Source organism: Saccostrea cucullata, unplaced genomic scaffold, assembly GCF_032062105.1.
Source record: "Saccostrea cucullata isolate Sc308-1 unplaced genomic scaffold, CSIRO_AGI_Scuc_v1 ctg4355, whole genome shotgun sequence".
In the NCBI taxonomy this organism is placed as follows: domain Eukaryota; kingdom Metazoa; phylum Mollusca; class Bivalvia; order Ostreida; family Ostreidae; genus Saccostrea; species Saccostrea cuccullata.
In genome coordinates this window covers 84,267-110,905 of record NW_026918840.1, presented here as the reverse complement: position 1 = coordinate 110,905, position 26,639 = coordinate 84,267, and the positions used below count along the sequence as shown (strand labels likewise).

The following is a 26,639-nucleotide window of genomic DNA, read 5'->3' as shown; positions in this document are numbered from 1 at the left end:
GAACAAAGAAAACGGGGGTTTGTACAATGCATCAAACTTCTTCGTTAAATAAGTTATGACATCAGACAAAAACTTTTTAACATCAGCATCATCTGAGAAATTGAGTGTTTGTGGTTTGTTTGTCAAATTTTACATTGCCATATTTTGAGGTCACAGTGTAAAAATTTTCCAAAAATTTCTTTCATATTAGCCCCATTGCTTGTTTTCAAACCCTCCAGGGCTAACATGACCCCATCTACTAAAATGGTATCTTCACACAACAACACAGTTTCAGACTGAAATGATTTGTACAGATTTGCAACTACAGGTAAAAAGTCAAGCATAAAATGCAAAACTTTTACAAACTTGACAGTTGTTAATTTTTTTGACATACCCTAGGGCTTTACTTGTGCCCTCTGCATATGTGCTAGACAAATTATGTTCTAAATGTGTTACAACTTGCTGAATTTTTTTTCAGAGCATCAATAGCCCTAGACTTGCTAGCAAGCCACCTGACTTGTTTTATATTTGAAAAGTGATTAAGTTCTTTTTCTAATATCTCGGCAATTGCCCTAAGTTCCCTCCTCCTTTTTGGGGGGGTAGTGATAAAATTTGAAAAATGCCCTTGATGATGTCTTCAAATGTGTCACTTATATACTTCCAACACTTAACAGCATCTAAAATAGATAGTTTTAACTTATGAGCTACGCACTGCAGAGCCCAAATATTCGTAAAGTCTTTTTTCATTTGTGCAACAACACAAGACTTTGAACCAAAATTTACAGAAGCACCGTCAAAGTTCGCCATGATGAGAGATGGAGTTCCTTTCTTATCAGGATGAAAATCGGTCATTTTCAGATTTAAACCATTTTCCACTGCTGCATTGAGTGCACCCAAGACTCCAGAGGCATCCGACGATTTTACTGCTATAATGTCAATCTGTCTACACACAGGTATTCCAGAAATTGGATGGACATACCTAAATATCAAACAAGAAAATTCAAACAAATAATACTTTATCAAATTTAACTTGCCATTTAATTTAAAAAACAAAATGCTTTTTCTTTTCTTAAAATATTATTTGAAAAACAGGCAAAATATTCATGCACTCTTTACTAAGTATTATGTCATCTTGTGCATTAAATTACAGTTTTGTTATTCTTATAGTACTGACCGAAGATAGATAATTTCTTTTTCCGATATTGAGGCATCTGTAGATCCATCAGCAAGTATACTGACACAGTTTGTCATCAAAACTTCAGCACGAATTCTTTCTCTTAAAGTATGGGAAATAGCCTCAACAAAATTTTCACAGGCAATTATATTGTTATATTGACCTTTTATATCTAATCCATTCAAGCTATTCAATTCATAAATGTACAAATAATCTGAAAATGGCTTTCCATTTCGTGCAACAGCATACGCAGTATCGAAAAAGACTGTAATTTTTTTTCTTCTCTTCTTCAGATAATCTATAAAAGGCTTTGCGTATCTCCGTGTCTTTAATCACAGGTAATACCGTACAGCGGGTTATTTTAGCGGGGTGCTAATTTTTGACTTTTTTGGCGTTTTGATGATGGCCCGCTAAAATTTTAATCGCTAAAATTGTCAGTACTCTTCTTAGTGTCCATTTGCAAAGAGATCAAACCCTGCTTCCGCTTAAATAACTTACTCTAAAATTATAGTCATACCTTTAAGCAGGCAAAACGCCAAATTTTACACCCGCTAAGAAAACCCGCTATACTGTAGCTCATTCCGATATTCTGCCTCATTGTTGTTCTGGTCGTTGGAAATAGGATTTTTTCTGGTTGAATAATGTTTACTCACTGTTAAGTGTTCATTTGTCTTATCATGTGAAATCAAAGGATCGATCTTTAAATTTGTTGTTTGTTCGCAAATTCAGGGAAACTGCGACAGTATTTACAAAACATAAGCCCATCATCATCCTGATCAACCCATGGATATCGTTCTTTCCAACCTTCTTGAAATGTTCTTTTTCGCTGATTTTTTTCATATTTTTTATCTTTATTTTCATCAGAATTTTCAGAACTGACGAACTTTAAATCAAACAATGTTTGTTGGCCCTTTTTACTCATGGCGCCTTTTACCACCACGCTGTCAACTGACGCAATCTAACTGACGCTTTCAGGAGCAGCAATAAAACGTTATGGTAACAGTGATTTTTTCAAATGGGGCCTGGACCTTTTCATTTGGGAAAAATTATCGACATTTTCACCATTTTGGGAAAAATCAATAATACAAGATAAACAAGAAATTTTTAACCTTTTAATGAATTTGCTATAAAAATAAAAAATTTTCATCAACACTTCTACATTTGTAATTTTCTTTTTCTTAATCCTTTGAAGTTGTCAACAAGTTTCTCTAAATTTTCATTGGATAATTGTTTGTTTTGGTGACAAATCCTCATTAAAGCATCTGTGTTTTGTTCAGTGAGCCTATTTCTTTTTTTGGTGACAATATTTGACATAAGCGAAAATCCCCTCTCTACGACAGCTGTTGATGATGGAATAATCATAGCCAGGTAATAAAGATGATGCACCAGAGGAAAGCACTCTCTCAAGAGAATATCCTGACAGAACTCCTTGTATATGCTTTGAATGGTTGTGCATCCTCTTCTCCTGAAAAAAATTGTATTGCTGATATTTCTCATTCCGATCAATCACAAAAATTAAAATATATATTTGGCAAATGAATAATAAATGATAATTCATAATTACAATTGAAAAATACATGTCATCATGTAAAATTTAAAAAATATTCACATCTTTACTTTTTGAAATGAAATAAATTTACATTTGACAATTGATTTGATAATCCATCTGACAGCAAACATTATATATAAAGCTTATGAATATTTTGATTTCAAAGATTTTAAGCATGAATAAATATTTAATTTATATAAATACATTTTACCTTTATTGCCTTTGAGTCCAATTGATCATTTTCTCAGCCAATACTATAAACTAAACATTGAAAAAATAACACAGAAAACATAACATTCCAACTTCACAACTTGGGTTAGAAAAAAAGTAGGTTGAATAAATGTTAAAAACCTCAAGAGTAAAATTATATCAAGTCAATTATGAACAATAACTGCATGCAGCGAATTGAAATTTACCTCAACATGGAAAGGTGTCGCTTAAAATTTTCAAGCTCTGCCCTGAGGGCCACAGGTTCAAACTGTGCTCGAACCTGGACTCTTTGTCCCTGGAATGTGTCATCTTTTGCAGTTCCATAAGACTCAACAAATCTGTTTATGCTCTCCTGAAAAAAAAGAAATAAAGTTTAACAAAAAATTAATTGAAACTATTTTTTACATGTATTTCTCAAATTAAAATCATGTTATGAGGCAATAAAAATAAAAAAAATTTATTATCTAGAATGGATTGGTTACAATTACAAATTAATGGCTATACTTGATTGTAATCCGAAAGTTCCTGCACAGTGTCAGGTAAATTATGTGGATCCAGTATTCCAAAGGAGGGAAGGACAGAAGATCCTGTACAGAATGCATCCTCGATTTCTTGTATCAAATCATAGATCAGTGGAATTCCTACAATAAAATAAAATATCAAATGTTAAAACTAATTCATGTGATTATAAAAAAAATCCTAACCTGGTAATCAGGAATTTAAATAAAATTTTTATTTGGATTAGAAAAAAATACCTGTTTGTTCAAGGAAGGATTCTGGTGTCAATTCATGTGCTCCAGCTCTCATTCGCCTTGCAAGGTTGGTTCTATCATCCACCTCTGAGAACAAATCACCACATTTCTGATACTCTGTGTCTTGTAACTGATTTCTCTGATAGTTTTCAACCAGTAGATGAAGCAAGTCAATGGTTTCTTTGACATGGATGGGAAGCATGGTAAAGTTTATGTCTTCATGTTGAAGATAGAGAGAAAGCATGTGTACTGGTTTCAAAATGTCACACAGGAGTAATATACCTGCCAGTAAACTTTTCTTTGTTATAGATGCCCTGATACCATATACCTCTGGGTCTTTTTTATCTTCATATAGTGCATCAAGTGTATCAAGTATACAGTTGTATCTGAATTTAAAAAAATAATACACCTTGTATTGAAGTCAAAATTTTGAAGACTGTCTAATGAGACTAAAAGTATTGATAAACTGAGAAAAAAGTGTACCTTGAAATAAATCTTGAAGATGCATGAAGATGAGACAACCATCTGGTAGTAGCTGCACGAAGAATGGTAAGTGGTTCCTTGCCATAGACTGATTGAATGTGCTTGAAAACAGCCAACTTCTGCGGTGAAAACTCAAATAACTTCCATAGTGCCAGAAGTGTGGAATCAATTTCTTGAAGAACTGGGTATCGTTTGATAAGATGGACTAAGCATAAGGCTAGGCGATGATTTCGGCAGTTGACAAACAATGCGAATGGACTTTCGTGTCTGATTCGTCTCTGTAGTCCTGAAAAAAATCAGCAGAAAATTAAACTAATTTATGTTGTTGTGTTCATGAAATAAAGTACATGTACTGTTCTTTCACTATCCCTTTATTAATTATTAAAAATATTTAATATAAATTAATGTGAACAATGTTATATACTCTACAGTGTCTTGATTGCAATAAATTTAAAACTAAATTTAAGTAGTCTTATTCTTTTAATTTTGATACCTTTGTGTTCTCCACTCATTGTGTTGCAACCGTCTAAGGCGATGAACCTGATTTTGGCAAGGTCTATGTCTCTGGCTTGTAGAAATGATTTGATTGCTTCCATTATGGCTTCAGCTGTGCCTTTTGTTAGATTGACAAAACCTAAAAAAATTGTTGCTACATCACCATCTGAATTCCCACACCTAGTCATGACACATAATTGGCTCCTATTGGCTATGTCAGTACTCTCATCAGCCAACAATGAAATCTCTTTGTCTTTCATCTGAGATAATAATTCTCTCTCATGAAAATCTGATATGCACTGAACCATCTGTGTGACACTATGAGATGACAAGTAAGATGTTTTGCTTGAGGTATTGTCACAATGGGCCTTCAGGTCACTGTCCCCCATGCTGGCAACAAATCTGGCTAATTTCTCTGTGTTTTCAGTGACTGCCCACTTCTGTCTCACCAGAAAATCCACACACTGGAATATTTTCTTCACAACAGTTCTGTTCCTCTTATATTCTTGTTCATCGAATGCCATTTGTACTTGTTTGTAAACATTAACATTTCCTCGCGAGCATGTGTATCTTTGAACAGAAAATTTATGTTTCTTACTTCCATCATGTTTCTCCAAAACTCTTGTAGGGTGTGTACCCAGAATTGCCCCTTTATGAATGAATGGCACTTCCAAATCAGTAGTCACCGAGTCTGAGAAAAGTTCACAGTATTTACACAAATATCCTCCCTTCAAATTTGAAAAATACAACCATTTGTATTGACTTTCATATTTATGTGAATAAAACTTTCTCTGGTCTAATGGTTTCAATTCACCTTCACAATCATCAAATTTCAGGCTTGGAGTCCGGGATGTCTGGTCATCTTGACTTTTTAAGGACACGATATTGCTAGAACTTACTTCAGGTTTTTTTTATGTGTTCTGATTCATCGTGGACGTCGTCCTCTACAACACACCAATCGGTTGTACTTGTTAATTGAATGTCACCACTTGTACTACTTGTACTTGGATCATTTGTACATGTTGTACCCGTGCTTGTGTTTGGACTTGTAAAAAATTAAATATTTTTGTCAGGCCATTTGTGTCCTTCTTCCGAAGTCTCTTTACATAATATTTTGCATTGTGCGACATGATTTCAGACACACATCGGTCTTTTTTTTCCCCTGAACCATGCGTGATGTCTTAGTCCTTTAAACGCATCATACAGTGCCTGTATTTTCAATATTGACGGAAGAGTCTGAATGATGGAGATTCGTTGCGTTCGATTGTAGATAAGTCGTACGAAAAACATTCAAGTAATTAAGAACAACGTCAATATTTTACTCAATTTTATTGGGAAAAAAAACAATTTTAAATTAAATTATTTTTAATATTAAAATAATATTTCTCATTTTCAAAATTACTAGTCCGACGGACTGTTGATAGGTAAGAATTAGCTAGTCCGCCCCCAGAAACTTGACGTCCGGGACCTCGAACCACCGTATTTTTTAACCCCTAAACTGTTGGAAGGTCATCATAGGGGGAACTGCATAATCATGACACTCATCAGCCAAAGAGTTCAGGTCCTCATCTTGAAGAGTACATGATTTTCATTTTTTTGAAAAAAAGACACGTCTTTGAAATAGATAAAAATGTATTAACTTGTCTCAGCTGTAATATCCTTTTTATTTTAGGATCAATGATTCTGAGATCCTGTTTCAAAGAATCCTTAAATGGAATTTCCTGCACCATTTTAGAAACCACAGCTTGGTAGAATTTTCTGACAAGCCTTTTACGAGAAACAATATGACTTCTATATTTTTCAATTTTTAAATAATTTTTTTTACCCCCAAGAAGTGATTATTACGAAGCTCAAATATACTGTTTTGTTGAGATTTTAGGTTTCTAGGGTTTTGTGAGGGTGTAGGCGATTGGTGTTATATGATTCAACAGATGGAAGTGATAAAATTTCATACTGTATTACTTACATGAAAAATCTTGATGGTGTTGCAATTGGAATGTTGTCTTCCTCCTCTGCCAGGAAGGATCTGGCTGACATCCGAACACCCATGAGTTCATCTGAAAGGTGGGCCTCAGCAGGGTAGAATGGGACTTTAGTAAGGTCTATGTTGTGTTCTCTAATGACAAAAGCTTTGATGATCTTTGCTGTGAATTTTCTTGGGAGACTTTCCATTTCCAACTTCAGAAAATGACATTCATTTATGCTTAATTATTTAAAGATTTTAAAGTACCACATATTCAATAATTTTACTGAAACAGTGTTTAACTCATTGAGCGAAACAAGGATGAAATCAAGGAACAAGAAATAAAGTTTGACTTCAGGATTGGTTAGTAGTTCCGCAATCTTTTTAACTCGTCCTCTAGTTCTTTGTGACTAAAAGGAGAAATAGGACTGTCGTGCTGGTCATTGCAGGAGAGTTCTCCTTACACATTTTTCAAGTCTGTGAAGGCGGCAAACTGCTTTTATTCCTCAACTCTCTTTGAACTAAGATGTGAGGAATACATGTACATGTATATAAATCCAATGACAAAATTGGATTGAATAAAATGCTTTTCCTCTTCAGTTATTTCTAATAATAGAATTTTATGGATTAAGTTTCTGAGCTAATTGTTACCTTTTGTGGAAGTGAAAATAAATATATATCAGTAAGTCAACAACAGCAAAAGGAAACAGCTGAACATCACAGATTTGACAAGTGGCATATGTAGTCGATATCAGATACATCAGACTGGATAGTTTAAGTATATTGTATATGACAGAATTCAGAATTGTTGGCCCCTTTCATGACGTTGCAATTGTCACTTGTAAAAGCAACAACATTTCCAAATGAATGTTAAGTTTCCTGCAATGGAAATAGAGAGATTGTAAGAATTGTTTCAATATTACAAAATCATTATTTTTTTTTTATTATATTAATGGCATTATGCTCTGAAAACATGTACCTGAAAATTTCATTTATGACTTCAAAAACCGCCTCCCCTGTTCAAATATTGCACAGTGGCATATCAAGAAATCGAGTGACTGCACCATGTTGAAAATCAAAAAAAAAAAAAAAAAAAAAGGAACGAGAATGCCGAAACATTTGTCAGATCCTTAATCAGTGGACTCATCAATTAACAATGAGAACTTATCTTGTCTACAGCATTGAACAACAGGATTTCTGTAGGTCGGATAAAAACAGTTTTTCTCAATCATTGTCGATTTTATTCTTCTACAAGACTGTCTCTTAGCAATGTCACTATCAGGGTACATGCACTTTGCAAGTTTTGTGAAATGGTCTGAAGCTGCAAACAGGACATTTAGCTCAATCAGGTACTCCACATAAAGTACCTCAGCCTGGCGGACCTTTTTCATCTGTTCCCTTTGATTCTGTCTTAAATAGAGTTTTAAAACGGGAATGTTGAGATCTTAGTTTATACGACTGTCTATGCTTCTCTACCTCTCTCTGTTTTCGATGTCAGTTTTTCCACCATGGATGATGGAAAAATCAATTTGACAAATAGTGCAAAATAATGCGTGCTGATCACCTTTTTTCCTGAGTATGGTCAAAAGTATTCAACCATTCATTAGTGAAGCTGGAATTGTATCTTTTCCTTTTCCTTGGCGGGGATATCGACGAAATTTCTCGTTGTCAGTGTAATCACTTGGATGTGTTCACCGGCCGTACGCTCGTTGTCAAACGCAAGCTTGAAATCCACGAATACATTTTTGTCAACAACAAAAAAACCGTTCGTATGTTCCCGATTTTTCGCTTTTCCACTGCTACTGGAACGTCGTCAACACACTTCGGCGCTCTTGGCTGGCATGTTTGGGGCGCCGCTTTTGAGAATGTACATGGCCTGATTGTGATATCGGCGATTTTTTAAATGTTTTAAAATTTCTGTCGGTTGGCTCTTTTAACGGAGTGCCATTGGGCATTCCTGTTGCTTTGAAACGGGCGATCCCGTCTTCTTCCCCTCTCGATCATGTCGATTTCACTTGTCGACTTTCTTAGGCCTATGTCGTAAATATCGTACTTTTGCACACGTCTTGGTCATCAATACAACAATGATTTGAACAAAATTCAATTTTCCTTTCAGAGGATACTTCTGCATGAGTTTCATCTTTCCTGGCCCAGTGGTTCTGAAGAAGACCATTTTTCCTATGTATTCCTATGTTAAATTTTGATGCATCATTGTGACCCCACCCTGCCCCATGGGTCATTGATTTACACAAATCTGAATCTTCGAAACCAAAGGATGCTTCTGTACAAGTTTCATCTTTCCTGTCCCAGTGGTTCTGGTGAAGAAGATTTTTTAAGATCTTTCCTATCTATTCCTGTGTTAAACTTTGATATCTCATTATGGCCCCACCCTACCCAGGGGGTGATGACTTGAACAAAATTAAATCTTCCCTTTTAGAGGATGCTTCTAAAGAAATTTCATCTTTCCAGGCCCAGTGAAGATTTTTTTCTATGTATACCTATGTTAAACTGTGATACCCCACTGTGGCCCCATCCTAACCCAGGGGTAATGATTGGAACAAACTTGAATCTACACTACCTGAGGATAATTCCACATGATTTTCATTTTCCCTGGGCCAGTGGCTCTTGAGAAGAAGATTTTTTTAATGATGCCATTAATTTTTCACTAATTCATTATTATCTCCCTTTGGAAGAGGGCGTGGCCCTTCATTTGAACAAACTTAAATCCCCTTTACCCAAGGATACTTTTTGGCAAGTTTGGTTGAAATTGGCCCATTGGTTCTTGAGAAGAAGATGAAAATGTGAAAAGTTATCGACGACAACGACAGACAACGGACAAATTTTGATCAGAAAAGCTCACTTGAGCCTTCGGCTCAGGTGAGCTAATAAAAAGCTTTAGACTTCCACCTAAATCGATAGAGTTAACATGTTCGGTCCAAACGTCTACAGTAAACTCTGACAAATACCCTATTACACATTGTATGCACATGTTCGATATTAGTACATATATTTCAGTAATTTCATGCATTATAAATTGATAAGTGGTCTTTCCGGAGCTCATTTTATAAACAATTTCATACTTCTGCTCCAAAAGAGTTAACGTTTGTGTGTCTAGCTGTCTGTTCGTAGCAAATTCTCTTCATCCAGTTCGTATAACAATTTTTCGGCCTCGTCGCAAATGCTTGAAGTTTTAAGACGCTCTTTCGTTCGGCATTTCATATGATGAGGATTTTTTGTACGAATCTAATTTTTATCTGTGTGTCTGTCCGAGCCAAATTTCCGTCACGGTTCTCTCGGCAACTACTCATTGCAGACCCTTGAAGTCTTAGCGCAATCTTTGTTTTACAGGTCATTTGAGTGATTACATTCAATGTTAAGTTTGCCTTTATTCGTGCGACTCTGTAAACCAAATTTCCGTAGAAGTTTTCTCAGCAAATACTCATTGCAAATGCTTGAAGTTTAACGCAATTTTTATCAGGCATATATGGTGGGATTCATTTTTGGACGAATCTGATGTCAAATTCCTTTCATCCGCGCGTATATCAGTTACGGGTTTACGTTTTGTTTTCTCTACAACTACTCATCTCAGATGTTTTAGGACACTCTTATTTTTCGGCAAGTTATATGGTGGGATTTCATTTTGTATGACTTCGATTTCAACTTTGTTTACGACTTTGTCAGTCTAACCAATAAATTTCGTTCAAGATGCTTTGGATCTTTGTGTATGATATAAAGGATGAAAGTCAAACAAAAAGAAATCATGTTAAGTACACTATTTCCTAGCTGGACTTGTGTTTATTCACACAAAAGTGTATATTCACATCAGAGCGGGAATATTACTAGTGAGCATTAGCTTACCGATTTATTTTTCTTTCAGATGGTGCGTGTGAGAACGGAGGCTCCCTGTACTCCCCTGCTGGAGGCAATACCCGCTGTTACTGGGTAAGCGGGATAAGCACTTCTGCTATGGACGCCAAACAAAAATGCACCGATTCCAATGGGGAGTTAGCCCTGATCCCGGACCCATCAGTAAACAGTTTTATTGCGGAACTTATTATGAATAAAGGGTTTGTTAAACATTTAGTTGAGTTCCCTAGTACATGTATCCACGTGTTGGATTCTCATCTTTATTATTTCCTGTGCATAAAAAATTTGTTTTTTAAAACAGATACACAGTATTTTGGTTCTACATCGGATACAGATATTTAAAAAATGAACTCAAGAGTATGACAAATAATGATTTACAAACTTGGGCTGAATGGGAGCTAGGAGAACCGACAAACGTCCAGTATGAGGATTACGTCGCTGTACAATTAGTAGGGAACATTTTAAAATGGCACAATGTTATGGTGACCGCATCCAATTTCAGATCTCTGTGTATGAGTTCATGTAAGTAACTATAAACATTTTACAATTCTTGTTATTTCCATGGATTTTTTAATTCCTCAAAGGCACATAGCGTTAATTCCTGTGAAATGTAATGCAATGCATAACATTACAATTACTTTGGAATTTTTAGCATTACGGTTATATATTAAAGTAATAAAATAAATTACACCTTAAATGTGTTAAAGTAATAAACTAAATTACACGTTACGTTTACATTTTAAGATAGGTATTTGCGTTCATATTTGAAATAAAGTCGAGTTCACCCATCTACAGTTGACGAAGAAAGTGGATCGAAACTCTTTCAATATAATTGTAGTTTTGTTTGGTCTTTGATGTTAATTGTCTCTTAATTGTTTTCTCTCACAATTTCATAGTTATTAACATTTTATTCTTAACTCTTTCCACATTGTGATATAATTAAAAGAAAATTCATTTATTGTTAAACGAGTACATATCAATTTGATACATTAGCACTTGTAATAGCTGACATAATTATAGACGTTATGATTTAACAAAATCAAGGGCCATAATTACCGGTACCTACATGTAGATACACGTCAGGATGTGAGGGTAGAGGTGAATCTAAAACTACCAGGTACCCATATATAAAACCTGTTCTTAAAAAATTCTTCTTCTTCTTCCTATCCAGTGCTGACCTCGATACCGAGTGTAAGTAGAAAGTCGAACACAGGTAAAAGCCGCTTATCATACCCCGCTTGAAAAGTGAGAGGGTATATAGTAATCGGTATGTTCGTCCGTCTGTTACGCTTTGGGGTACCCATCTCTTATCCGCAACTCCTCTCATATCACTGTATGAAATTTGATGAAACTTTCGGAGAATCTTGATTACATATTGCCATTGTGCACCTCCTATTTTTTTCATTTTGATCTGACACATAATTATGGTATCCCACAACAAAACATGGACACTCCCATTAAATTCATGTGGGGGGGGGGGGGGTATCATTTAGTGAGCTCATTGCTCACAGCACCTCTAGTTACAGTTAAACATTGGTTAAAAACTAATGTTTTGCAGGTTACTTAAATAGTTATAGGAAGCAGCCATGGTGTTAAAAAGCTGCTTCTTGAAGCCGTCGATGGTACTGGCTTCGTTGACATAGTCTGGCAGACAGTTCCAGTCCCTGATGGTCCTTGGGAAGAGGGAAAACATATAGACGTCTCGGTATGTTAGTGGCTGACGGTTGTTTCTGCATGCCCCTTGTCTGAGTATCGCCTGGTTTTAAGTACGATGTTGCTGGGATATCGAATAGGTACTTTACATTGCTAATTGACTCTAGAGTTTGACCATGAAGTTGAGGTGTTTGTTGATAATGGGTCGTTGTTTCCTGGAGACATGAATGACTGTACATTTCGGGGGGGGGGGGTGTCATTCTCGTTCTCAATTCTCTAATGACTTCAAATCTAGCTGGTCTACTATGGAGTTGATTTTCCGACAGAGCAGCAGTCATGAGCGAATAATCTCACATTTGATGAAGTATACTTCGACATGTCATTGTTGGTGAGAAAGAGTAATGGTCTCATCACAGTCACCTGAGGGACCCCGAAAATGACATTAGCTCTGGTAGAGGATTGACCCTCTAGGGTGACTTACTGTGTAAATTTCGACAGAAAATCCTTGACCAAGTTCCATGTGTTTCCTCTGACGCCATTAAAGTGCTATTTACGTAGGAGTCATTGATGTTGCACTTTGTCAAAGGCCATTGAAAAAATTTAACAGCACTATGTCTACCTGATCTCCAAGGACCAGTGATTTGGCCAACTCATCCACCGTAATCATTAAGAAGGCTAGGGGGTCAACAAATTATTTTTTCTTAACCTCCAAGATATAACTTATTTTTCTAGATATGATATCTTAAGCTATCAACTATCAATTGGCAAAGAAAAATTTCATAAATGTTTGTTTTAAAATTTGATCATTTTATTATATCTTTATCTGAAGCTCTTCTTCTAAAGGAAATCAAAGTAGTTTAAAAATGGCCATAACCACCCAGCCATCAACTGCGACTCATATGATCGTCTTGATCTGAAAACATGTTGCTGATCTGCCAGAAAATGGTTGCCGTCATAATGATCCATAATTGGCTGGCACTATGTTTCAATAACTTGAATGATACGGAAGATAAAGAGACTAGACGGTTGTTTGAAGCTAAGTGTTTCTCTCCTTTCTTAAATATGGGGACAAGAGATGCTCCCCTCTAGACGTCTGACACTTTTCCAATATCAAGCGAAAGTTGCAATAGTTTTGTCATAATTGTAGTTAATTCTGTCGCAAAGTAATGGAGAAATGTTGATGGGACTGTGTCTGGTCCTTTTGCTTAACATGTTTGTATATTTCTCGCTGGCTAGATGTTTTCAGTTTGCGATATCGTTTCCTGTCCCTCTTGCTGTTGGTCTTTCCTAATTGCTTTTTGATTTGTTCTATATTTCCTCATGAGTCTGTTTAGGTGAATATCAATCCAGGGATGTGATGGCTTTGTTCAAGTAAACTTAGTTGGTACATTCCCTTGAACATGGGCCATATTAGATTGATATCCCTGATGTCTCTGATGTTATCATATTCCTTTTAGCTATTGTTTATTGCTTCCCTGATGACACCCATATTAGCCCTTTTCGTAAGATCTCTCTACGATGGTGCTTCGATCTGACTGGTTCCACGCTGCATCACATGAAATGACATCATGATCAGCTTTACCAATGGGCGGAAAACTTTTGATTTTTTCTATCAAAGTTTGGTGGGATGTAAATGGTAGGTCAAAGATATTATCTCCTCTTATCATACAGGTTATCACTTGTTCTAATCCTAGACCTTCGCTGGTATTAACTAGAGACTCGCTTATATATTTTGGATATATATTATTCGTGCTAATTATAATATGTGACTTCTAGTTGTTATCTACATGTAGTTGTCTTTAAGAAGGTCAGACCGATCTAGTATTTTCACATCTATAGGCTAAGGAAAATGATAAATTTAGTTGAATAGTAGAGGTACTGTGAGCACTGAGCTCACTAAATGATACCCCCGCCTCCCATATGAATATAATGGCAGTGTCCATGTTTTGCTATGGGAAACCCAAAATATGTGTCGGATCAAAAGTACTAGCTCAAGCTTTGTTACATGTATAGATCTTTTGGAAGATCTCTTGCCCTCTCTATATTGTTTTACGGTGATGTGTAAAGAGGAATACTAGTAACTTCAGAAGCCACCACACCTCATGTCATAGGTAAGAATATAATGGCAGTGTCTATGTTTTGCTACGGGAAACCCAAAAGATGTGTCGGATTAAAAAGTAAAATAGAAGGTGCACAATGGCATTATGTAATAGAGATTCTCTGAAAGTCTCATCAAATTTTAATCAGTGGTATAAGAGGAGTTGCGGATAAACAGTCTAGTCGAACCCTCAAACGGGGGTATACCCTCAAACGAGGGTTTTCCTGCCCTTAATGCAACGCGCTAAAGCGGAAGTGGAATTAAAGAACGATAACTCTTCTTATTTAAAAAATAAATATTTTTTTTAAAAATCACAAACATACAAAATGAATTGTCTACGCCTTTGTTTTCAATTAAAAAATAAAAATAATTTTTTTTTTCGTTTGTATTTACCTCATTTCTCAAGCACAAAAGTTTGTTTACAGGACAGAGGAAATTCGGACGGGCACACAAGAAAGTGTCGAAAAATGATAAATAACATGTTAATTACACAAAATTTGTAATACCGGGGAAGGGAATTATATGTAGTTCAACATTAAACAAACCATTGTTTGTTTTTTCATCTGTTTTATTAAATTATGAATAAACAAGCTAATTCAGAGAATTCGTGTCCCCCGCTGAGGGAAAAAGTCGGCTCCCGCTGACTGAATTTGTAGAATTATTAAATGTATACATGTATACTGAAGGAAATAAAATACATGTTGTCTATATTCATATTATTTTTTGATTGCTTATTCTTCATTATGTTTTCATTTCACATGCTGAATACTATCATTTAGTTAAAAAAAAAGTATTTAAAAAAAAAAAAAAGAAAGGTTCGACCAAGGTTCGATCCCGGTACCTCTCACACTTGAAATTATGAATAAACAAGCTAATTCAGAGAATTCGTGTCCCCCGCTGAGGGAAAAAGTCGGCTCCCGCTGACTGAATTTGTAGAATTATTAAATGTATACATGTATACTGAAGGAAATAAAATACATGTTGTCAATATGCATATAAAGATTTGATTGCTTATTCTTCATTATGTTTTCATTTCACATGCTGAATACTATCATTTAGTTAAAAAAAAAGTATTTAAAAAAAAAAAAGAAAGGTTCGACCAAGGTTCGATCCCGGTACCTCTCACACTTGAAGCGATACGCAATAACTCTCCTCATGCCCCTGCGCTAAAAATAGCGACATGTAATACTATAAATACTAATAAAACAAACGGGGCGGGGCACTTTGAGAGGGGCGAGAGACGTCCTAGGGAGTTTTGATATAAAATTACATTGCATAAGCTCAAAATCTTCTTGAAATATCGCCCGGAAATAATAGTATTTCACACAGACAGAATGTATAAATTTACGACCTTGAACTTTGACCTTTTGACCTCAAAATCAATAGGGGTCTTCATTAGGCCACAGGGAGTTGTTATATAAAATTTCATTGCAATAGCTCAAATGCTTCTAAAGATATCGTGTGGAAACGAAAGTGTTTTAACAGACAGAATTTGCTTATTTATGACCTTGACCTTTGACCTTTTGACCTCAAAATCAATAGAGGTCTTCTTTAGTCCACAGGGAGTTGCTATGCTAAATTTCATTGCAAAAGCTCAAAGGGTTCTCGAGATATCGTGTGGAAACGAAAGCGTTACAGACAGACAGAAAGACGGACGGACGGACGGACAGACGGACGGACAAACCCAAATTAATATCCCCCACTTTTCAAGCGGGGGACAAAAATCAAGCATGGAGGTCAAGGCACAGAATACGCTAACTTTGGGAGAGAAAAAGTCTCGATTTTTGCAATAAACATATACTTTTTCGCAGAACAATCTCTTTAAACATCTTTAATCTATCAAATTCGAGTACATACAGAGCTACGAAATAATCCACCACTTTGCACGAGCATATTTTGTGGACCACACGTTTTTCCTTGAAAACGGTACTTTTTTAAGTGTCTGCGCATGCGCGTACCCCCGTTTGAGGGTACGGTTTTCCTACTTCCGTTTACCCCCGTTTGAGGGTTCGACTAGACTGATAAATGATGGGTACAACCAAAGCGTAACAGACGGACGGATGGACACCCCGATTACTATATACCCTCCCGCTTTTCAAGCGGTGAGTATAATAAAGTTTGTAGGTCACTCACTACAAATTGCCAGTTCATAGTAGCCATAGGATACTAGTGTCACGTGTTTTGAGCTTAATGGTTCTTGAAATATTTTTTCTATCTCTCTTTTTTGACAAATTTTATAATTTTCTTGGTATTTTATAGAAATTTTCCATTTAAAAGAAGACTAGTATATCTTTCATTTATCTGACATTAAAATATTTGAAATTGTTTTAATAGATAACATTTTTTTAATATCATTAATAAAAAGACACCATTACTCGCAAAAAATGTAATGATTACAATAATTTCCATTTCACATTACCAATAATCTAGATCTATTTTGATCTACGTCAAAGAGATCATATTGTGAATTTTTTCAACTTCAGTTGCTTTAAAAGGCTTTACTTGAAATCTTTGAATAAATTTTTATACATATTTAGTTTTTACAAATTACTATTTATTGGTTTTTGTACTGTATTGCAATAAAAATTTCTAATGTGATAATACTATAGATGAAAGTACCATCGAATTAACAGATACTACCACATCTACCGAAGCACCAGATACTACATCTATCGAAGCACCAGATACCACCACATCGACCGAAGCATTAGAAACCACATCGACCGAAGCACCAGATACCACCACATCGACCGAAGAACTAGATAGCACCACATCGACCGAAGCACCAGATACCACCACAACGACCGAAGCACCAGATACCACCACATCGACTACAGCACCTGGTACCATCCCCACCGCTACAGCATTAGCTTCATCTACTGAAGCAGCCGCATTTACCGGTGAGTACCTATTCTCTGTTGACACTCCAAAAGCATCATTTAGGCGATGCTCCGGTAGTAATGCATTTATCAATGTTTTCTAAAAATATCCTTTATTTCCAGAAGTATAATTTCTTAGACTAGAATGAAAGTTTCCACAAGAAAAATATTATTCAGATATCAAAAATTGAAAGTTGTCAATGGCAACATATTTCATGTACATTCTCGTTATTGCTAGGTACACCTTGCAACTGTACGTGTGCACAGACTCCCACCAAAAACCTAACTGATGAAGTTTTGGAAGAAATTCAAAAAATGAAGAAAGAACTTGAAGTAGACAAAACCATATTGTCCTCCACAATAAGAAGTAAAACCAGTGCTGAGGACCCCCGTCCCTCTGCTACATTTGTCGGGGGGACTTTTAGCGTCGTATTCATGACTTTCATCTTTGGGGGGTTTGTACTCATGGATTTTCCAGTCTTGGTAGCATTGGTAAAACAAATGATGGCTTTCATCAGATGAATAAATTAACACGTTGGATTGAATATGAAATCAGATATGAGAGGGAAAAATAATCATTCTTATCATCCAGCAACCACGAGAAACTGTTATATTAAGAACTAGGAATATCTAATTTAATTCGCCTGTGTGTGTACTGTCTTCCTTTTAGGTGTTACATGTACATCATCGTTTCCAAATATGTTAGTCAACATTAAACCATATGCATACAACATGTATATGGGCAAATTTGGGCAGTCATGAATGCATATATATATATATACTTATACATTCAATGACAGTTGTTGTCTTCCTTGCTTAATCCGTATTAAATTTTCAAATTCTAGACTTTCTTTGAAATTAAAGAGGAAATTCTAACCAATTTGCTTTTATAAAAGAAAATATTTGTATGAAATATTTTTTTATAATGAGCCAACTTGTTTATTGGTGTCCACTGTCCCAAACCACCAACAAAATATACGTTGACTTCCTTTCCCATTCTGGCCATGGTTGAATGAGAAGAGAACATTTCGTAGCTTATTAAAATATTGACCAATGTGAGAATTGGAAAGCAAAGTCGAAATGAATACCCGATCACAGTTAACGAATTATTTTGAGATCACCTGTGCTGAACTTTCAACATCTTCTAAAGAACCATCGCGCATTTTTGACCAAACTTGGTACAAAGCATCCTTTGGTCAAGGGGAGTTTCAATTGTGAAAAAGGAAGAGCCAAACCCCTTAAAAGGGAAGATAATCATGAAAAGACAAAAATAGGATTGGGTCATCAAAAATCTACTCAAGAATCAGAAAAGCTGAAACATAAGTGAAAGCATCCTTGGGTAGTCAGTGTGGGTTCTAAATTGTTCACATCATGACCTCCGGGGCTGGGTCGGGGTCACGTTAGAAAAGCCTATTTTAAAGTTTATAAATATATAGAATAAGTCTTCTTCTCAGGAACCAATGGACCAAAACAGCTTCAACTTATTTGGAAGCATCCTGAAGTAGTGTAGACTCTTAATTGTCCCAGGATAGGGTGGAGCCACAATAGTTATAACAAGGGAGGAAGTCTGGTGATAAACAACATGACCAGTACAAAGGTGAGTGTTGTGGGCCATGGACCTCTTGTTTGTTAACAGACTGTCAGTTGTTGATTTCATTTACGATGGAAACAAATATAATCATTGGCTAAACATGACGTCACAACATACAGGCTTAAGTATTCAAGATTCCGACAATTTATGTGATCAAGAAGTGGACTCCGCACCTTGCTCGAGAGTTAAGAATTAAGTTTTATTTACAACAAGGAAAATAGTTGTGCAGTGCTAATAACGATATACAAAATGAACGGTTATTTTACAGAAAGTGTTTAAGAAATTATCGTAACGTATTAAATAGCGATATACAAAATGAACGGTTATTTTACAGAAAGTGTTTAAAAAGAATATCATAACGCATTAAATAGCGATATTATACAAAATGAACGCGGTTATTTTACAGAAAGTGTTTAAAAAATTATCATAACGCATTAAATACCGATATACAAAATGAACAGTTATTTTACAGAGAGTGTTTAAAAATTATTATAACGCATTAAAAAAATATTTGTCACCAACATGAATATACCCTACTGTAGAAAATATTTGTAACTTCTGTCTTATGAAAAAGTCCACATATTAGTTCATATGACGTATTTTCTCTCCGAGTTATTTCCCTTGGCCGCCATCTTTGTGGTCAACCTGGAAATGTTTCCTCTTTATCAAATGTAAGAGGGTGTAGCATAAATATTTTTGGATCTCTTTATGGAATAAAAATTATGAGGAATGGATGCTCTAACAAATGTATATTTTTAGAGAAAAAAAATGCTTCTTTATTCCATAATTGTCAGTACAAAAAGTTAAAGTTGGTTGAATAATGAAGGAGGCATACGGGAAAATACTCTTGTTAATTTGGTTCTACTGAAAACTATATTTATGTTGTATGTTAAAATGAGGTGAAAATCTCTCCAAATGTTCGACGGTTTAATCCGTCGATAATTATCTGTAAATATTTTTTTCGAAAGACAATTACTGCTGTAAAGTCTTTAAATAAGTTAAGCCTGTGGACTTTTCTGATGTTGATAACTGATCATGAAATTGGAATACGGAATCTTGTGCAGTGTAGATGTGGTATCTATGAAATATCGATATCATTGCTGCCTGAGTAGCTTGAATTTATTCAACATGCTGCGGATAAAAAGCGAGAAATAATTCACTCGGCCTTGGTCTGATTAAAAATGCGGATTTTATAAACATCCCAAGTTATGGGATACCTTTGTCACAATGTTACTATTTTTTGTAGCAGAACAGAGCGACACTTCGGGGTCACTTCTCCTTGAGTCTGTTTAGCTGTCCGTCTGTCCAGCTGTTACATTCATTGCAAAGTTTTTTGCGGAATGGGGGGGGGGGGGGCAGAGCAAAACTAAATGCCCCCGAATTTTCGATTAAGGGGGCATTAAAAACAAACATAACCACAAAATGAAATTTATTACTTCGCTCCAGACGAATTTTAATGGCAGACAAAAACGAATAGTAATAGATCACATACAAGGCTCAAGTGACATAATGATATAAACTCACACAGGGGAAATATAATGACCCAAAACTTTAAAAAGTGATTTGTATATAGATTGACATATGTATGTAGACTTTTCTTTACAATTCGGGAATAGTTAAGAAAATCGATGAGTATTTTATCTTCATCGTGATTTAAATATGCTTACTTCGTACAATGATTGAATCTCCTGAGTATTTCAGTGAAAATTGATATTTAGTAAATACTATGCATTCTGATGGTGTATTGTCAGTAGAATTTACGAAATAAGTAAATATTTTTTTTGAAGACGAGATTCTTAAAATGTATTAACCACATATTAACCATCAAACCATTTTTGTGTATATATCAAGAAATAAGAAGCATTTTCTTAAAGCAGTTTTCTCTTTTTCACTCCCATTTTGAAAATCCTATAAAATAAAGTTTCTGAGATGTTTGACTAGAGGTTCAATTTCCTGTTCCATAGTTCGCTCCTCCAGCTTTTACAACAGCGTCACGAATCTTGTTTTCGGTAATATCCGTGACGTCATCAGCCGATACCTCCAGAGCAAAAATCTGTAACGAAAAATATCGCTAATGAACATAATTTTTTTTTCATATTTTATTAACACTGCTATTTAACTTGAGATCATATGAATTTAGAAATTCAAATTGTACACAGTAATAAAAATAATTATGATAAGAATTAAATAATATGATAAAAATGGTCACTTATTAAAATAATGTTACGCCCACCTCTACCTACGGTCAAAAGGAAATGAATCAGTTTTATCCATAGCTTACCCTTATTATAAAACTACGATCAGGCGTAACTTATCCGACTTTAACACTAGCCCCTTCCTTGAAATTTTATGAAATTGTACTTACTCTTATAGTGTTATTTTAAGCCTTATTATTGTTAAATATCAACCAGACTTGCATCGAGATATATGTATCTTATAATATTGCAATCATATAAACCTTATGACATTGCAATAAGACTTACCCTTGTGGCTTATAATATATAACAATAAGACTTTCCCGTGTAACATTATAATGACTTACCTGAATGAATGTCAATCGGACTTGAAATATTATATTATTAACAGATTAACCTCATACTATATTACAATTAAACTTAAATTAGTCTTTACAATATGTATTTTAATAGAGTTACCATATAATAATACGACCAGATTTGCAAAGCAAATTACAAGCAGACTATACCCTTATATTACTATACGTTTTACCTTATAATTACCTTGTGAAATCACAAACAGATTGATCTCATAATATTTCAATCAGACTTACCTCTATTTACTAGTACTTCAAAACATTTAATTTCTGACATTACAATCAGCCTTACCTCATACCACAACGAGACACCCGTATTTTATAACACACTTACCCTAAGAACTTCTTTTACGAAGGCTTTATCCGTTGATACTCTGGCTTTCTGCAATGGCTTTACATTTTTACCTATCCATGTTATTAAAACAAATTTGGCACGCTTGCTCATTTCGTCCCCGGTAATTAGCCTAACGTAGCCGAATACTCGCTCGTCATCTGTACAATGAGAGAAAAACTGGTTCAATTTATAAGTCCTCTAATAATATGAATCTCGAAACAGAATAGAAGTAACATGGACCCATGGAGATACTAGAAGTGATCGTGTGCCTAGAAGGAGTAAACAGCCCTGCTACACCGGTCACACCTATCGTGAGCCGTTGATTTAGGAAACGGAATTATCCGTGTAAAAAGTCTGAACAATTTAAATAATATGAAAGATACCACTCTGCAAATAAGACATCAAATATAACATAATTGATATTAATGCGATTGAGTTATACAATTTATATAATATGAAAGATACCACTCTGCAAATAAGACATCAAATATAACATAATTGATATCAATGTGCGGTTGAGTTAAACAAGGTTTGCAGTATCTTTCACATCTCTGCATATTATGTCAGATAAATGCTAATTTAGGTCAAGTGAAGAGATCAAGAGCTGTAGCTGGTTCTCGGATGTCATGCAGCTTGAACATCTTTTGTGAATACTTAGATAGTATATTGTATAAAGTATTAAAACCTTTCAAACTGGCCCACTGATTTAATTCGGCAGAGGTGGAAACTATTTGGAAAAATAAAATAACAAAAATAAAGCTGGTCTCATCAATTGGAATCATTTACATTTAGCCACTAGCTGTTACAAAATACTTTTACGTGTGTTTACTAGCCTGGTCTGTGGAATATTTCTGTCTCTAGGAGAGAACTTAAGAATTGAGACGTGAAAAGCAAACAATTAATTTGTAAAACAGAATGCAACATGATAATTAAAAGTGCATAATGATACCATATGCGTTGCACGGAACTGTAAGTTATATCGTAAACCAACTAATAAAAGTTGTCGTGAATAACAGTTGATAAATAGAATACACTTTGTAAGCCTCGAGATTGTAAATATTAAGCCTTCTGTGAACATTTTATATATATTCAATTTTTGTACAAATCTATAAGAGCATTTAGTTGTGTCTTGAGCTTAGTAATTTCCGAGGTCGTTTGCCTCGAAACATGACCTTAGGCCTTAATGATTGGGTTTCGTTTGACTTGACTCACCTCCAAACTCAAGAACCCGTATTATAAGAAACCAGTTCGTCCAATAATGCAGATTCATGATAAGAATGATTAAAAACAATATTCTGAACAGGAACCCAGCTAGGTTTTAAAAACCTCTTTTTTGCAGTCATTAATAGAAATGTATGATGAGCTATGTCAATGAGTTATCTATCCAGAGGAAAAATGCCCACATGGATTTATATGTATCTTACCCTGAAACTTTGATTTGAAATCGTCATAGTCTGTGCCTTGTGAATCAACAGTTATTTCCGTGTCTGTATACTTCAGAACAAGCCTGTATCACAAAAAAAAAAAAACAATTGATTAGGATTACATACACTGAAAACAAGACTTCCGCATGAAAATCATCATTCATTTCGACAAGTATGTCAAGATATTATGTTTTATACGAGCTTTTGACAATGATTTTACACATACATGTGCATATGAACTTGAGATGAGACCTGTTTTACTTTTGTGTTAAGTAAAAAACGTTTTTTAACAGTGCACAATTCAAATATTTTAATTCTATTTGTAAAAAAAAGTTCCATGTGTTATCTACCGGGTTTTCTAAAAGGATTTTTTGAAAGTAAATTCAATGTTTATAATATCGTACCGTATCAATCGTGAGGACCATAAGTGTGGCAAAAATATGCATTTCTCTCCATTGTTCGTAATATCGTTCACTTTTTAAATCATAGCAAAGAATGCTAAATAACTGTTACTTTTTTTTTCGGTGAATTGTATGCAAACTGTAGAACATATAGGGGTTCTCAATATGTTTCTACAATTTCATTAAAATTAATGAATCTTATTCACTTTTGCTACATTCAGCTGGAAATAATCTACTAGTATATATGTATCTAAAATTAACTAACTTTACACATGCACATTATGAAATCTTGAATAACGAAATCTTAATCCATTTATAACCGGATTCCGCTTTTCCGGGAACCAGGTGTTACGTACAAGTATATATGTGTTTCCTCTTGAACTGTCTTAAGCATGGAACACGAAATTTTAATCTATAAATATCTATTTCTCTTAAAAGATGAACGGGAAATTCTACATGTTTGAGACACCCTTGATATAAACTGATGAGTATCACCAATATGTGTACATTGTAAAATGAATCTGAAGAACTGTAGCTCTTTGCTTGAGAAAATTCGTCAAGCAGAGAGCTGCAGTTCTGCAGCTATCTACAATGCTGTAATAATCAACTAAATTTTTCGAAGAAGGACAAAACCCCTGGCATAACAAACAAAATAGACACTTCCTTAAATATACATTTAATTGTGAAATAAAATTGTAAAAAAATTTTTTTTTGAATGATGTCTAATAAGATTTAAATTACAAGAGGTCACTGACGTCAGACATAAAACAGCCGTAAGATTTAAATTACAAATGTCAATTTCATAGTCCCTGCCTACTGACAGCTGCACGAGATTAACATGCATTATCAGGCACTTGACCTTTACTTGGAGAAATTAGCATCCAGGTTAAATAATCAAAAAATCAACTCATCAGAGTTTCAAAAGGATATCACAGAAAAAAAAAATAGAAATGTAAATGTACAAAATTGACCACCATCAGCTGAGACTGTTTTAATTAATTCGCTTATCTTGCTTTGCTTTGGTTCGTACGTGCTGAAAGTTGCGTGTGTATGTAAAGATGCAAAGAAAAGCAAAAAAACACTGTTCATTTGGAAAGAACCAATTTTGAAATATTTCAAATGTTGAAAGTACAGAATAAAAAGCCGGTACTAACCATTTTTTTTTCTTTATATACTTATGTCTGTATAGAGATATTAGGGGAAGTAAAACGTAAATCAAAATATTTTCCCGTTATATGTTTTACTTTTTCTTAAATAAAAAAAAATCGTGAATTTAAAATTTTGTATCGTTAGAAATTTATTGACAGTTTCTGTGATTTTTTTTCCTTATTTATATTCTACATAATTGAAAAAGGAAGAATTGTCATAAGATTGTAAATGCAGAAACTAAGGACCGTTTAATATAGGACAGACTTTTAACGACTTTTCTGAATTCAATTTCTTTACTAAGCAAATAAAAAGTTAAGAGGCATAAGCTTTTTAACATGCTTGTTTTACATGTTCAAGACATATATATTGTAAATTGATCGTAAATGTTTAGGTGAACAAAGTGAATGTAAAGAAATATATGGTAACATTAAGTCAATTCAACTTTATGCTTCAAAAAATGTTAGTAAATACTTTAAATGTTTACACTGACTTCTTATAAGTCGAGTATAAAGTATTTGATTCTTCCAAGCGAGCTTTCGTCAATGCGGATACGACTAATACCCCCCTGGATCTCGGTAATCAGAGGGAACATTTCCGGTCGCTCTCGTGGCATCCTTAACGTCGTGGTAAGTCAAGTATAACAATTCGTCGGTGAATAAGGGACGAGTGTTTGCTAGAGAGAGAGTTTTTGTACAGGAAGCACATACAGTAATGTCTATATAAAGAAAAAAATACTATAATACTTATCTCAGCATAAAACTCTCACCTCATCAGATTCACAAACATTGTACTTATAAGTATGTTTTAATAGATGAACAATTAATAATAATGTAGAACTTCGTACTAAGGTACTATGAATTTTTGTTTTTTATTGAAACATGTTTAACCATAAAAGGCAATGTTGTTGAATATTTCCTATTCAAATTCATAGTAAACGTGATCGTAAATAGTATCGTTGACTTGAAAAAGACAATGACTTCCTTTAGATAAGATTTACCCGCAACTCTACTTTTGCTGAATGAAAATAACTGAATTTTTTTATGAAGCACTTTGTAATTTTAAATCAAAAATTGTGTATATAATTTCTACAGATTCGTTGCACCGCAATTATCTTTTAAATAAAAAAAATGAATTCTGACAGTTGTACAACTTGCAGAATCAGCAATTTTTCAAAATTATGACATTAAACTAATAATTTTCATTGATCCCCACCCCCGAATCTTGTCCTTTTACTAAAGCAATACCCAAGTAAGAATTTTGATTAATTATTAATATGTTAAAGAAGGAAACTTTCGTTTCCATTAACATTTTAAAACTTTAACTGATGCACAAATATATTTTTCAAATACAAAACCGTTTACCTAAATAAGGATTTAATGTTTATGCATTACCTGCACAACTATTTCAACAACTGTAATTAAAGCACTTTTCTTTATCGGTATATCTAAATTTCACCACGCCCCGGGTGTATGCAAAGAGAAATACTTAACTTTAATTGCTTAACAATTGCAAATGGACTCACCAATTAGTATCGTTATTGTCATCTCTAACTGCTTCATAAACAGGAGTAATATCATCTTTATTCACGACAACCATCTTGCAATCTTGATTTTGAGCAAATGGAATGCGCTCTACATAAAACTCAGGAACTAAAGAGCTGTGGTGAGGCGAGTCCTTACTTCCGCTTACACTTGTCGCACATTTTAGATGCGCGGTGTGTAAGGACGTGTTATTGTACAACTTGTTGTGTCGTCACAATTCGTTTTCCTTACTCGATAGCTTTTATTGCTTAACTTAATGACCCATATTTGTTGGGGGTGTTGTCTGTGTGGATTTAGAAAGTTATAAAGGACATGACACGTGATTATCATTTTTGGCCTCTTCCCATTAACTGGCAATTTTATATTAAGATTAATCGTACATTACTAAAACAGCTAGTTTAGTGTAAAATTGTGGTATGATGTTTACTTTTTAGAAACGAAAGACTTCCCATAAACATTTCTCTTAAGTGTACACAATTAACCCAATTCTTTCCCCCTCTAGATAAGATCTGCAATAGCCACAGGTAGATTTTACAAAGTCAGTAA

General features: G+C 34.6%; 4 protein-coding genes across 5 annotated transcripts; 1 reads left to right on the top strand and 3 right to left on the bottom strand.

The window, feature by feature from the left end:
• Window positions 1–2,531: 2,531 nt before the first annotated feature.
• LOC134272098 (zinc finger MYM-type protein 1-like) lies at window positions 2,532–5,883 on the bottom strand. The gene is made up of 7 exons (XM_062754341.1): window positions 4,641–5,883; window positions 4,148–4,433; window positions 3,668–4,050; window positions 3,417–3,553; window positions 3,119–3,264; window positions 2,914–2,963; window positions 2,532–2,618 (listed from the first exon to the last, which is right to left on the bottom strand). Exons 1-6 carry the CDS (start codon window positions 5,164–5,166, stop codon window positions 2,957–2,959), a joined length of 1,485 nt encoding a protein of 494 aa, XP_062610325.1. The 5' UTR covers window positions 5,167–5,883; the 3' UTR covers window positions 2,532–2,618; window positions 2,914–2,956.
• A 271-nt stretch (window positions 5,884–6,154) lies between these two features.
• Window positions 6,155–6,814, bottom strand: LOC134272138 (uncharacterized). The gene is made up of 3 exons (XM_062754385.1): window positions 6,609–6,814; window positions 6,283–6,409; window positions 6,155–6,166 (listed from the first exon to the last, which is right to left on the bottom strand). The coding sequence occupies exons 1-3, from the start codon at window positions 6,812–6,814 to the stop codon at window positions 6,155–6,157; spliced, it is 345 nt and encodes a 114-aa protein (XP_062610369.1).
• A 3,546-nt stretch (window positions 6,815–10,360) lies between these two features.
• Window positions 10,361–17,861, top strand: LOC134272085 (uncharacterized). 2 transcript variants are annotated; one of them, XM_062754331.1, is made up of 4 exons: window positions 10,361–10,672; window positions 10,774–10,994; window positions 16,959–17,123; window positions 17,341–17,861. In XM_062754331.1, the coding sequence occupies exons 1-4, from the start codon at window positions 10,572–10,574 to the stop codon at window positions 17,622–17,624; spliced, it is 771 nt and encodes a 256-aa protein (XP_062610315.1). In that variant the 5' UTR covers window positions 10,361–10,571; the 3' UTR covers window positions 17,625–17,861. The 2 variants fall into 2 exon arrangements, with proteins under 2 accessions (XP_062610315.1, XP_062610308.1); XM_062754324.1 differs by having other exon boundaries at window positions 16,857–17,123.
• A 2,246-nt stretch (window positions 17,862–20,107) lies between these two features.
• Window positions 20,108–26,233, bottom strand: LOC134272155 (coactosin-like protein). Its single transcript, XM_062754408.1, has 4 exons — window positions 26,075–26,233; window positions 23,003–23,085; window positions 21,579–21,736; window positions 20,108–20,746 (listed from the first exon to the last, which is right to left on the bottom strand). The coding sequence occupies exons 1-4, from the start codon at window positions 26,146–26,148 to the stop codon at window positions 20,639–20,641; spliced, it is 423 nt and encodes a 140-aa protein (XP_062610392.1). The 5' UTR covers window positions 26,149–26,233; the 3' UTR covers window positions 20,108–20,638.
• Between the last annotated feature and the right edge of the window lie 406 nt (window positions 26,234–26,639).

Excerpts from the sequence above, each read along its gene's own strand:
- LOC134272138 (XM_062754385.1), bottom strand. The coding sequence starts at position 6,814 with ATGGAAAGTCTCCCAAGAAAATTCACAGCAAAGATCATCAAAGCTTTT. Across the intron at positions 6,410-6,608 it reads ACACCATCAAGATTTTTCAT|GCTTGTCAGAAAATTCTACC; the intron begins GTAAGTAATACA and ends TTCTCGTAAAAG.
- LOC134272085 (XM_062754324.1), top strand. The coding sequence starts at position 10,572 with ATGGACGCCAAACAAAAATGCACCGATTCCAATGGGGAGTTAGCCCTG. Across the intron at positions 10,995-16,856 it reads ATCTCTGTGTATGAGTTCAT|ATACTACCACATCTACCGAA; the intron begins GTAAGTAACTAT and ends TCGAATTAACAG. Across the intron at positions 17,124-17,340 it reads TGAAGCAGCCGCATTTACCG|GTACACCTTGCAACTGTACG; the intron begins GTGAGTACCTAT and ends CGTTATTGCTAG.
- LOC134272155 (XM_062754408.1), bottom strand. The coding sequence starts at position 26,148 with ATGGTTGTCGTGAATAAAGATGATATTACTCCTGTTTATGAAGCAGTT. Across the intron at positions 23,086-26,074 it reads GACAATAACGATACTAATTG|GCTTGTTCTGAAGTATACAG; the intron begins GTGAGTCCATTT and ends TTTGTGATACAG. Across the intron at positions 21,737-23,002 it reads TTTCAAATCAAAGTTTCAGG|ATGACGAGCGAGTATTCGGC; the intron begins GTAAGATACATA and ends CTCATTGTACAG.
- LOC134272098 (XM_062754341.1), bottom strand. The coding sequence starts at position 5,166 with ATGGCATTCGATGAACAAGAATATAAGAGGAACAGAACTGTTGTGAAG. Across the intron at positions 4,434-4,640 it reads AATGAGTGGAGAACACAAAG|GACTACAGAGACGAATCAGA; the intron begins GTATCAAAATTA and ends GATTTTTTTCAG. Across the intron at positions 3,265-3,416 it reads AACTTTCGGATTACAATCAA|GAGAGCATAAACAGATTTGT; the intron begins GTATAGCCATTA and ends CTTTTTTTTCAG.